This window comes from Carcharhinus amblyrhynchos, chromosome 5 (genome assembly GCF_965287045.1).
Source record: "Carcharhinus amblyrhynchos chromosome 5, sCarAmb.v2.hapA, whole genome shotgun sequence".
Classification (NCBI taxonomy): Eukaryota; Metazoa; Chordata; class Chondrichthyes; order Carcharhiniformes; family Carcharhinidae; genus Carcharhinus; species Carcharhinus amblyrhynchos.
The window spans coordinates 91,863,162-91,876,565 of NC_137328.1; the positions used below are offsets into that span (position 1 = coordinate 91,863,162).

The following is a 13,404-nucleotide window of genomic DNA, read 5'->3' on the forward strand; positions in this document are numbered from 1 at the left end:
TATGTATTCACAACACTCATTACTCATTGTAAGGCCTGTATGCTGTGGGTGACAGGTTAATGAAGATGGCATCAAGTAACTTATTTCTTTTTACTGGTTTGCTCACCACCTAATACAAGTCCAACTATGTCCTTTGTGACTAGACTTTCTTAGTCAATGTTGGTGTGACTGATCCATTTTTTGTGTTGGACATTGAGGGAATAGCAGCATAGTGGTAATGTCACTAGACTACCATTATGTTCTAAATGGGATAGATTTCCAACAGATCTAGCAACTCAAAACTGGGCTTAATGAGGCACTGTGACCCATCAGCAGCAGCAGAGCTGAATTTAACCACAATCTTTAACCTCATGGTCTATCCTATTCCCCCACTCTACCACCACTATCAAGCTGGGAGATCAATCCTATATTAGTAAACAGTGTGGGACACAGCATGCTAGGACCAGCATAAGGCATACCTAAAAATAAGGTATCAACCTGCTGGAGATACAATACAGGACTACTTGCAGTCCTGCCTCATCCAGTCATGAATTGTAGTGGGCAATTAAATATTAACTGGGGGAGGAGACTCCGCAGATATCTCCATTCTCAATGATAGGGGAGCCCAGCATATCGGTGCAAACAAAAAGGCTGAAGCTTTTGCAATAACCTACAGGCAGAAGTGCTGAGTGGGTGATCTATCTGTCCTGAGATCCCCAGCATTGCAGATGGTGGTCTTCAGCCAATTCGATTCATTCCATGTGATATCAAGAAATAGCTCAAAGTATTGGATACTGCAAAGGCTATGGGCCATGACAACATTCTGGCAACATAATAGCCTGTGCTCCAGAACTAGCCATGCCTCTAGCCAAGCTGTTCCACTACAGCTACAACACTGGCACCTACCTGGCAGTGTGGAAAATTGGCCAGGTATGTCCTGCCCATAAAATGTAGGACAAATCCAGTCTTGCCAATTACTGCCCCATCAGTCTACTCTCAATTATCAGAGTGATGGAAGGGCTTATCAGCAGTGCTATCAAGCAGCACTTACTCAGCAATAACCTGCTCACTGATGCTCAGTTTGGGTTCTGCCAGGGTCATTCAGTTTCCAACCTGAATATGGCATACATCCAAACATGGACAAATGAACGGAACTGAAGATGTCAAGTGAGACTGACTGCCACTGACATCAAAAATTGAAGTCAAAAGGAACCAGAGGGAAAACTCTCTGCCGGTTGGACTCATACCGAACACAAAGGAGGTTGTTAGAGATCAATCATCTCAGTCCCAGGACATTGCTGCTCAGACGTTCTCAGGATAATGTCCTAGACTCGGGTGTCATCAGCTGTTTCATCAATGAGTTTCCCTCCATCATAAGGTCAGAAATGCAGATGTTCGCTGATGATGGCACAATGTTCAGCACCTTTTGAGACTCCTCAAATGATGAAGCAGTCCATGTCCACATGCAACAAGATGTGTGCAGTATTTAGCCTTGGGCTGATAAGTGACAAGCAACATTTGCACCACACAAGTGCTAAAAACTGATTATCTCCAGCAAGAAAGAATCTAACCACCTCCCTTTGACATTCCATTTCAATAGCATCACTGAATAACCCATTATCATTACCAGTGACCAGAAACAGAAATGGACCAACCATGTAAATACTGAGGCTACAAGAGCAGATCAGAGACCGGCAGTTCTGCGATGAGTAACTCACTTTCTTATTCCCATAACCTGTCCACAAGTCAGAAATGTGTTGGAATGCTGTCCGCTTGCTGAGTGACTGGAGTTAAACAATTCTGAAGGTTTCACACTATCCAGGACAAAGCAGCCCACTTGATTGGCACCCCACCCACAAATATGCACTCCCTCCACCCCACCAACATAGTGATAGCATTCTGTACCATCGACAACACAGCAACTCACCAATGTTCCTTCGACAAAAACCTTCCAAACCTATGATCTCTACCACCTTAAAGGGGAGCAGATACATGGGAACACTACCACTTGGAGATTTCCCTCCAAGTCACTCACAATCCTGACTTGGAACTTTATCACCATTCCTTCACTGTAGCTTTGTCAAAATCCTGGAATTCCTTCCTTACAGCACTGTGGGTGTACCTACACCACATGGACTGCACCAGTTCAAGAAGGCCGCAGAGCACCACTCATCTTTTCATGGACAAATAGGGATGGGCAATAAATATTGGCCTAGCCATCAATGCCCACTTCCTCTGAACAAACAAAAAAAAAATCCAGAGGCCTGGTTTATTCTCTGGAAACATGGGTTCAAATCCTATCCAGACAACTGGGGGAATTTAAATTCAATTTATCAATAAATGTGGAATAAAATATTAAACCACTGGATTATTGTAAAAATCCATCTGGTTCAGTAATGTCATCCTGAGAAGAAATTCTGCAATGTTTATTGGACTCATTTGGCCCAGAGGTGAGCGAGCTGCCTCCCGCCACAGTGAGTGCAGGTAGGCAATGGCCATAGTGCAAAAACCCGCCCACCTCCACCATCTTCCCACCTTAGCCCCATTACCCTTGATTCAATCCCAGCTTTGAACATACTTGATGGCACAGCCTCTGAGAGAAGAAATTCCCCCTCAGCACTGTCTTAAATGGGCGACCCCTTACTCGGAGATTACACCCTCTGGTCCTAGATTTTCCCACAAGGATGGACAAATTCTCAACAACTACCCTGTTGAGCCACTCCTGAGAATCTATATGTCTCAATAAGAATGTCTCTCATTCTTCTAAATTCCACTGAGTTCAGGCCCAACCTATTCAGACTCTCCTTATTAGAAAATCCTTCCACATCCAAGATCAACCTAGTGAACCTTCTCTGGACTGCCTCCAATCCCAGCTATCTTCCCTTAGATAAGGGGACCAAAACTGTTCACAGTAATCCAGGTAAGGTCTAATTAATGCCTTGTACAATTTTAGCAAGACTTCACTACTTTTATATTCCATTCCCTTTGAAACAAAGGCCAACATGACATTTGCCTTCCCTATTAACAAAGAACAAAGAACAATACAGCACAGGAACAGGCCCTTCAGCCCTCCAAGCCTGTGCCGCTCATCAGTTCCTAACTAGACCATCCATTTGTATCCCTCTATTCCCAGTCTGTGGATGTGGCTATCTAGATAAGTCTTAAATGATCCTAGCATGTCTGCCTCAAACACCTTACTTGGTAGTGCATTCCAGGCCCCCACCATCCTCTGTGTAAAAAATATCCCCCGTGTATCTGTATTGAAACTTGCCCCCCTTACTTTGAACTTGTGACCCCTTGTGTTTGTCATTTCTGACCTGGGGAAAAAGCTTCCAACTTTGTCTATGTCCTTGATAACTTTATGAACTTCTATTAGGTCACCTCTCAACCTCTATCTTTCCAGGGAGAACAGCCCTAGTTTACTCAATTTCACCTCATAGCTAACAGCCTCCATACCAGGTAACACCCTGGTAAATCTTTTCTACAATCTCTCCAAAGTCTCCATGTCCTTCTGGTACTGTGGCAACCAGAACTGGATGCAGTATTCCAAATGTGGCCTAACCAATGTTCTATATAACTACAACATCATATACCAACTTTTATACTTTATGCCCCATCCAATAAAGGCAAGCATGCCTTCTTCACCACCTTTTCCACCTTTGCTGCTAGGATCTGTGGACTTGCATACCCAGATCCCTCTCCTGATGGTTCTGCCATTTATTGTATAGCTCCCCCTCTGCAGTAGATCTACCAAAATGCATCACTTCTCATTTATCTGGATTAAATTCCAACTGTCATTTCTCCGCCCGATTTTCCAGCCTATCTATATCCTGCTATCATCTCTGGTAATGTTCACCACTATCCGCTACTCCAGCAATCTTTGTGCCATCCACAAACTTACTAGTCAGATCATCTACACCTGTTTCCAAATCATTTATATTACCTATTGAATTTGCATGCGATTTATGCACAAGGACCTCCAAATCACTCTGTGCTGCAGCTTTCTGCAGTCTTTCTCCATTTAGAAAATATTCCGTTCCTTCTTTCTTCCTACCAAAGTGCATTCCTTCACATTTCCCTACCTTATATTCCATCTGCCAAGATTTTGTCCACTCACTTAACCTGCCTATATCCCTCTGTGGACTCTGTGTGTTATCCTCACCACTTGCCTTCCCACCTATTTTTTGTGTCATCCACAAACTTGGCAATAGTTCATTCACTTCTGTTGTCTAAGTCCTTAACAGGTATTGTAAATAATTGGGGCCCCTGCACTGATGCCTGTGGCACTCCGCTAGTTACAGGTTGCCATCCTGAAAATAGCCCTCTTTGCTCAACTATTTTCTATCAGTTAGCCAATCACCTACATATGCTAATATACTACATGCAACACCATGGACTCATATCTTATTAAGTAGTCTTTTGTGCAGTACCTTACCAATGCTTTTTGGAAATCTAAGTACATTATGGACGGAATTCTCACAAAGAATTTTGAAGTGCTGGTGAAAAGTCAGTGACTTGATGAAATTCAATTCGCAATTCACCCACACTTGAGATATATTTTGAAGTGGAGACCTAAAGACACCAGCAAGACCAGCTCCTTGGAGATCAGGTTGCCCTTTTTAAAGGTTGTTGAGTGTTTGCAGCCTTGAACATTGAGAAGGAGGTAAAGGGACAGGTGTAAGGGAAGGCGCCATGGGAAGGGGATGAGGTGCGAGTGATAAAGGAACAGACTAATGTGTCACAAAGGAAACAATCTTTGTGGAATGTTTTCAGTTGGCATTGGGGAAGATGTGCTTTTTGGTGGCATTATGGTGGAGTTGGCAGAAATGGTGGAGGATGAACCTTTGGATGCAGAGGCTGGTGAGGTGAAAACTGAGGACAAGCAACTCTATCAAGTGTGGAAAGTGGGTCTGGCTGAGCTGAGTGCCCAGTTGAGGAGGGGGTTGGTGGGGTTGGGAACCTTTGTTGTGGAAAGAGGCAAACATATTAGAGGCACTGTTTTCAAAGGCAGCATCATCAGAACAGATGCGACAAATTTGGAGAAACTGGGAAAAAGGGATGGTGTCCTTACAGGAAGTGGGTGTAAAGATAGCTGTGGGAGTCATTGTAATGAATATTGGTGATCAATCGATCACTAGAAATGGAGGCAGCGATGTTAAGAAAGAGAAGGTAAGTGTCGGAGATGGATCATTTGAAGGTGAGGGAAGGATGGAAATTGCAAGCAAAATCAATAGGTATTTCCAGTTCCAGATGAGAGTGTGAAGCATCACCAATACAGTCGTCAATGTATCAAAAAGAGTTGTGGGAGAGGGCCTGAATAGGACTGGAACAAAGAATGTTTCACATAGTCCATAAAAAGACTGGCATAACTGGTGCCCATACAGGCACCCTCAGTCACACCTTTTATTTGCAGGACAATGCTAAAGGAGAATTTGTTGAGTGGCAGAAGAAGTTCAGTTTGACAGAGAATGGATGGGGATTGTTCAGGCCTCTGCTCAGAGAAGAAGTGGAGAGTCTCCTGATGGGGAATGGAGGTGTAGAGGGATTGGATGTCCATCATGAAGGGGGGTATTTAGCCCCAGAGAACTGCAAATCATTGATATGACGTCAAAGGAGCCATGAATTGTTGGATGGAAAAATCTTTCATTTGCTTTTACGTAATGAAGACTTTCCTACTGGTAATGGAAGTCATTCAGATTTGGCAAAAGTTACTTCCTTTGAGATCTTGGCATAGCAATTCAATATTATTGTGTTTGCTTTGTTTGGCAACAGATTAAGTTAGGCAATCACTGAATATTGCCATAATCAACATGAAGCAGAATTAGCACATTGTGAATTTGTAATCTTTGTCATCGATGGAAGGCAGCAACAATTCTGTTTAAATTATCGTTGTTTTTACTCTTATTAGTTTGGTTTGCTTAATTTTTTACTTTATTGGCCCAGGGAATCTGTGGCCATTCAAGTCAGTGGGATTGCTACGGACCCAGCTGGATACAGGAAATCCCTGGCCCCATCTTTAAGGTAGAGTTTTACAAAGAGGGACAACCCGCCATAAGATCACCAATGTAAGGGAGGCTAGAGCAGGGCCAAGAGCTGTGTTTCCTTAAGCTTATAGTTTTACAGCATGGAAATAGGCCCTTCGGCCAAACTTGTTCATGTCGCCTTTTTTTTAAACCCCTAAACTAATCCCAATTGTCCTCTTTTGCACATATCCCTCTATACCCATCTTATCCATGTAACAGTCTAAATGCTTTTTAAAAGACAAAATTGTACCCGCTTCTACTACTACCTCTGGCAGATCATTCCAGACACTCACCACCCTCTGTGTGAAAAAATTGCCCCATGGACACTTTTATATCTCACCCCTCTCACCTTAAACCTATGCCCTCTAGTTTTAGACTCCCCTACTTTGGGAAAAGATATTGACTATCTAGCTGATCTATGCCCCTCATTATTGTTTAGATCTCTATAAGATCACCCCTCAGCCTCCTACGCTCCAGAGAAAAAATTCCCAGTCTATCCAGCATCTCCTTATAACTCAATCCATCAATTGTTGGTAGCATCCTAGTAAATCTTTTCTGCACTCTTTCTAGTTTAATAATATCCTTTCTATAAGAGGGTGACCAGAATTGCACATGGTATTCCAAGTGCGGCCTTACCAAAGTCTTGTACAACTTTGACAATACGTTCCAACTCCTGTATTCAATCTTCTGACCAATGAAACCAAGCATGCCGAATGCCTTCTTCACCACTCTGTCCATCTGTGACTCTACTTTCAAGGAGCTATGAACATGTACCCCTAGATGGCTTTGTTCTGTAACTTTCCCCAACGCCCTACCAAGTTAGTCCTGTCCTGGTTCAATCTACCAAAATGCATCACCAAGCATTTGTTTAAATTAAATTCCATCTGTCATTTGTCAGCCCACTGGCCCAATTGATCAAGATCCCATTGCAATTGGAGATAACTTTCTTCACTGTCCACGATGCCACCAATCCTTGTTTTCTAGTTCTGATTAAGCTTGCAGCACATAATCAATGCAGGTACACTTGGTTTTAGTCAGTGCATGTGACCGAAAGGGATATCAGCAAGTGCTACTTTGGAATCTACGTTGGGGGCCAGTGTTGAGAGGTTGGAAACTTTTGGGCTGGGATTTAAGTAGTTGTCTTTCTAAGGCGCTGCTGGGGACATGCAAAATGTTCTCCTGCCGTTGAGTCCAGCACCCCTGCGTGTTCAGGCCAGATCACCATTAGCAGTTCCAAAGTCTTCACTGGGGGCCTTCTGGATGAATCCCAAATCCAAAAGCTCATACGTAATTGTGTGATCCTTCCTCTGAGCCTGTAAACACGAGCAAGGCCAACAGCAGAGTCCCATAACAGGCATCAATCTGGCATTTGTGCCAGGATTATATCCCCACAGATTTTCTAGACCATTGTAGTTTCTCAAAGAAAGACATGAGAATGGAAGAAATGTTTTGTTCCATAAAGCAGCACATTTACAGCACAAAAGGAGTCTACTTTATCTGTTATGCCACTGCCAGCCCTTTGTTAAAGCAATCCAAAAGTAACCTCTCTTTTCTGTCCCAAAGTCATCATCCCTTTCTTCAAATATCTAATTATTCTTCCCATAAAACTTGCAACAGTCTTTGCCTCAACCAATTCCTGTGGCACAGAATTCCAACTGCCCATACAAATTTCTACATTAAGAAATTTCTCCTAAGTGCTAATCCTGGCCACAAGTGACTGTCTGTGTGGAGTTTGCGCATTCTCTCTGTAGCTGCATGGGTTTCCTCCAGGTGCTCCGATTTCATCCCACACTCCCAAAAATGTGCAGTTTATGTTGATTGGCCATGAAGTTTCAGGGGGATCAGCAGGGTAAATACATGGGGCTACGGAGATAGGGCTTGGGTGGGATTGTTGTCAGTGCAGACTCAATAGGTTGAATGGCCCCCTTTTGCACTGTAGGGATTCTATGATTCTAGTATGCTTCATGGTTAACATCTAAGACCAAGTAGCCAAAAGTAGCCATCTGTTCATAATGACTTGTTTGCTGTATTTTATAAGCAGTATTAATGTATTTTCATCCAACTGTAAGGGAATATGAATCCAGCAATTCAGCTACATTATAAATGAAAGCTAAGATGTACTTATTAATAACAAGATTTGTATATTTAATCCTAATTAACCTTAATATAATATTGCAAACAAAATGTCAGGAATGAGATCATTCTGAACATTTTGAAATATGCTGTCCAGCAAGATTCCAAGCAGTTAATAATAATCATCAGCACTCTTTTAAATCCCATGATGTAACAGATCCTGAGTATCAATGTACACCTCACTACAATTTGTGATGATAGCCCCTTTTGCCCTGGAACAAATGTAATCAATCTGTGATGGAAATGTAAGATCAAACTTGAATCCAATTTGGAACATGCCATCGCCAGTCTTCAAAAGTGTGCACAATGCAGATTTCTATCCCTAAAGTCCTTGTTAAAGTCAGATCATGAGCAGGGAAGGAACAAGAAGGATGAACAAGATCTGGTAATAATTGTTGTTTAAAAATTATCAGTGGCAGGTTTAGGCGGGGCAAGACCCCTAAGGTGCGCTAGCCCATGAGTTTTGGTCACTCATTGATATATATTCATTCATTTCCATGTGTATTCTTAGGAAAGACAAAATAATTATTAATTAACGGTATGTAGATCTCTATATAGCTGCATCATTTACATACGAAGGCAGGATGATGACTTTTTAACATTGAATTACATTAGTTCAGCTTAGTGTGTGAACAAATGTCCCCAGGATGTGTCTACCAGACCCTTCAAAACCAACTATTTCAATGCTTCAAATGTGCATTCCAGATGGCTCGATTAATCACATTTTCATCACCAGCTAGCTGCCTGAGAAGTATGAACGCAACATAATTATAGCATGTGTTGTGATTGGTGTTATGCCATTCCCACTAATGAACTTGGGCTTCTCAAAATTGCACAACGGAAAATATGCCTCATTAATTGGTGGGTGTAAAATTTGATCAACATTACTGGAACTGAAATCCATGGATTTTCTGACACACTTTTGCAATTAATCAGAGAGCACTGTGTCTACTTCTAATGTCAGGGATTCTGCAGCAATTTTAGAGAATGGAACATCCACCTCAGGAAGAAAAAGCCCTAGAGGAATGGACAAAGAGGGAGAGCCTCACATTGCTAGGTACTCCCCATATCTATGGTCTCAGCGCAGTAGCAGTTCTCATTGGGTGGCATTTTCCAGCCCTTCCTACTAGCAGGATCTTCCGGTGATGCCATAGTTGACCCTCACCATGGGTTCCGCAGCAGCAGGCTGAGTTTTAAACATTGCTATTGACTTCATTGGGACTGGAAGATCCTGCCGATGGCCAATGATGAACCACCTCCACCACAGGAACAAACACGGGGTTGGGGGGGGGGGGGGCGGATGTTGGTGGCTGGAAAATTCTGGCCGTAGATCCAGGTGAACCACACTCCCTCCCCCACCGCAATAAAGTTATAAAATATTTCCTCTCAGTGGCACTGCTTTGCAAAGGGGACTATAGAGATGCATCAATGTCATTTTCCAGAGGGAAGCAAAACCCTGGTTCTAGAATAGGTAAATTGTTTCTCAATATGTGGAAATAATGAAACACCCTAGTTGTACATCTGTCCCCTATTCCCATGCAAATAAATGGATCTCCCCCAACCCCTGTTCTGCAGCAGCTCTCTGACATATTGAATGTACATTAATCACCTAATTTAGTCACCTAAAATAGAACATTCTAAAACTGTGCGCCTTCCACGAGAGCTACCCCACCCAATGACTTTGAATAGCCTGAGAAGAATTTCTGCTCTTCTGTGGCCAGTCTAATTCTACAGGCTCCAGTGATATCCCAGTTCCTGATCTGGAATACTACAGGCCTGCTTGGTTTATACATTTAATTTCTGAGTCTGCCACAGAGATTCAACTGGGCTTTGAATGTCTATTGTGCCATCTTGGAACACCCTGATCTCTTGGCTTTTGCTTACCTTGCTTTAAAACGAAATAATCATTATTGCTCAATCGACATCCGTGGATTTGAGCCACTGGTGGATCAACATCACACAGCAGCAACTCTTTTTGAGCGACAAGATGAGCAGCAGCACACTGGATCATAAAACGTGTAAATGTATTTTATACATGGCCCATCACAATTTGATTATTTAGAAAACCATGTGTACTTTAGCATACAAGGCTGTCTGTCAGAACTGCAGACTTGTAACATTATCTGAAAACCTTGCTTAGATCCCTGATGTGAGTCTACACTTGCAATGCTTTATTTATTTATCCGTCACAAGTAAGGCTTACATTAACATTGCAATGAAGTTAATGTGAAATTCCCCTAGTCGCCACATTCCGGCACACCTTTCAGATTGTGGGAGGAAATCGGAGCATCTGGAGGAAATTCACATAGACGTGGGGAGAATGTCAAATTCCACACAGTCAGTGACCTAAGCTGGGAATCAAACCCAGGTCCCTGGCACTGTGAAGCAGCAGTGCTAACCACTGTGCCACCGTGCCGCCCTTTAATACTATGTATAGTTCAGGGCTCTACGTGGGAAATTACATCATGGCATTCCTGAAAGTTTAAAGAGTGACAAAATTGGCAGTATTTAATGGAGGCAATTGAAGTCTAGCCCTCCAATTGGAGAACTGGCAAGAGCCCCGCTTCACCATCTTTCAGAAAGGCCAGTCAATTTGAGTGCCAATCAGCGGTAGAGCTTCCCTGGGATCTAGGGCCCCAGGGCAGAAGTCCTGCTCACCAAGAGCTTTGAGACAATCAGAGGCTTCATTGCTCGGCGGCACTATTAGGTTGTGGTATCTGCTGTCGGTACTGCATCCACACAAGCCAAGGATCACCAGGGACTTAGGCACAGGTGAGTAATGACAGGAAGGGTGGGTGGAATTGTGGCATGGGGGTTGCTGGGAAAGGTAGAGATGGGTCAGTAAAAGGAGTAAGAAGATGGCACTGAATTCTTACAATGGGGGGCACCCCATCCCTCATCTCCAGCCCCGGCCACCAGCTTTTGTTCTTCAGGTCAAGCAGAATGGCAATGACATGGAGAACTTGGAGGTTCAGCTGTCAGCAAATAACAAACAGGACTTGACAATATCAGGAGCCAGCTGTAAAGTGAAGAGATATGGGAAATATTATAACGATTGGATCCAACCGGAATGATCGATTTGTTTGAAATTATGATTTTGTTGATCTACATTTGTGGTTCTCAGGATACATTTCCTGTGTGTAGATCAGCCCAGCAAAGACTGAAGAACAATGTATGAAAGGAAACCAAGAATATTTTATTCTGAGAAAATAATAGAAGAGAATTTTTCTGTCCAGTTTCTAAATTGCCATTTTATAATATTTGGATAAAATTACTACTTGCTGATTGCTCACTTCCAATGGGTTGAAAATGTGCATTCTGTTTTGGAGAGCTGCAGAATAGCTCACTCTTGAAGTTGTGCATTCCTCTAACCAGATTACCATTTTTGAATTCTTCTTAGGACGCTTCTACTATCTGGTTCACTTCAAAAAGCTGACGTATGGAGAAGCTGTACAAGCCTGTATTAAAGATGGATCGACGATTGCCAAAGTTGGCCAGATGTACGCAGCTTGGAACTTGCTGGGCTACGACCGCTGTGACGCGGGCTGGCTCGCCGATGGCAGCGTTCGTTATCCCATCAGCAGACCCCGAAAGCGGTGCAGTGAAGGCGAGGCAGCCGTGCGCTTTGCAGGCTTCCCAGATAAGAAACATCGGCTATATGGTGTCTACTGCTTCAGAAGCAACTGATAGTTCATTTAAAAGCTTAGATGGAGACAAGTGTTATTTTAATTCTGCACATGTGAAGGATGTACTTTCAATGATATGAACTCGAAACATGTTACCAAAACTGTGATAAAACTATTTTTACTTACTGTACAATGCCATTTTCATACAAACCAAAAACATTTTCTCCTTTGTTGTAATGTATCATACAATCATTAAATATTAAAAATAATATAATTTTTATAGGAAGCTATACTGAGAGTTAGCACCATTTTGCTTCTTTTTAAAGTACTGGTTAGCAAAAGTTACCCTAAATATTGCTCTGACAGTGTTCAATAGTTAGAAATTTCAGGAATGGGTGGGGCATGCCATAGCTAGACCTGACTAAAAGTTGTATGGCCATTTAAGTACGAACTGGGCATTTCTCAGGCAATCTCTCAATCTTTTTGTCAAACATACAAAAACATTCAAATTCATCTTTTAAACTATCTGAAACCTACTGCATTTCTGACTCTTCAAGAAAACTTTGAAGAAACCTAATCCTAAACTTTAAGTTTCTGCAACATGCTGTCAATTTATCCAATAGTTTTTATATCTGATTTGGCTGCCATTGATGATGCATGCCTTTGCAAAACAATTAGATGTTGAACAACTTAGAAAAATCCCTCGCCATTCTAGTTTTGCCAGATTTAGTGATACATCAAGCTTGACAAATTTGCTAGTTTTATCCCAGAAACGTAATAGCAATTATCATTTTCAAGAAAATAAAACTTGATAGTGGACCACTTTCTGCAATGGTGCTATGTGGCTTTACACCATATTTGGTCGCAACATTTTAAAGTCAGCGAGTGGTACTGTGTTGTGCCAATGATAATTTTGACGAACAAGGAAATATTGTTTATCAAAAGCTTGTTTTTTTTTAAGTTACCAAGAACGCTTTATGAAATAGCGTTCAGGAGATAAGCCTTTTGCTGGATCCTTTAAATAAATCCAAAAACAAACTAGAAGAAGATGAGGCAACAGAATGGCTGCATTACTATATCAATCCTCATTGTACCCAGAGTAAAACCTGAAAATCAGCATTAAATCTACGAAACTGAACTTGGTTACTGGTTATAGGGCCAAAAAACATTTTATGGTGCAATCACAGTTTAGTGTCAAGAAAATAAAATGTAAATGCAGGCCCAAAATGTATTTCCTTCCAACTATGGTACAAGTGTATTCAATAAATTATAGTAGCTTAATTTCCAGATTTCTGTTTTAAGCACAACTGTTTGATACACGCGTAGTAGCTTTCGCTCTCCCTGAACAAGTAATTGTGGTTATTGTGCTGAATTATGAATTATCTGAGAAATGCAACACCTTCTTCAACCTCTTCATGTCATCATGATCAGCTGAAGGTCACCACTGCATTTAAGAAGGCTGCGTATATTTGTCCCACAACACTAGGGGGAGCACTCTCTGCACATGCGCACATAGCGGTGTCAGTATCAGAGTCAGAGACTGTGCAAAGTGAGAGATGCTTTTAAGTGTAGCTCTGTTTTCTGTTGCTGAATTTATGTATTTTTGTGCAAGCTGGTATCTTATAACTGAGTCTTTAGTAACA

The 13,404-nt window shown here is 42.1% G+C and overlaps 1 protein-coding gene across 3 annotated transcripts in view; it reads left to right on the forward strand.

Annotated features, from left to right (window-relative positions):
• hapln1b (hyaluronan and proteoglycan link protein 1b) overlaps window positions 1–13,042 on the forward strand; it is a 108,565-nt gene extending 95,523 nt beyond the window's left edge. For all 3 annotated transcript variants that reach the window (XM_080189176.1, XM_080189175.1, XM_080189177.1), the window contains exon 5: window positions 11,536–13,042. In XM_080189176.1, the coding sequence (XP_080045302.1) occupies window positions 11,536–11,822 (287 nt within the window). In that variant the 3' untranslated portion in view covers window positions 11,823–13,042. The remainder of the gene's footprint in view (window positions 1–11,535) is intronic.
• Window positions 13,043–13,404: the final 362 nt, after the last annotated feature.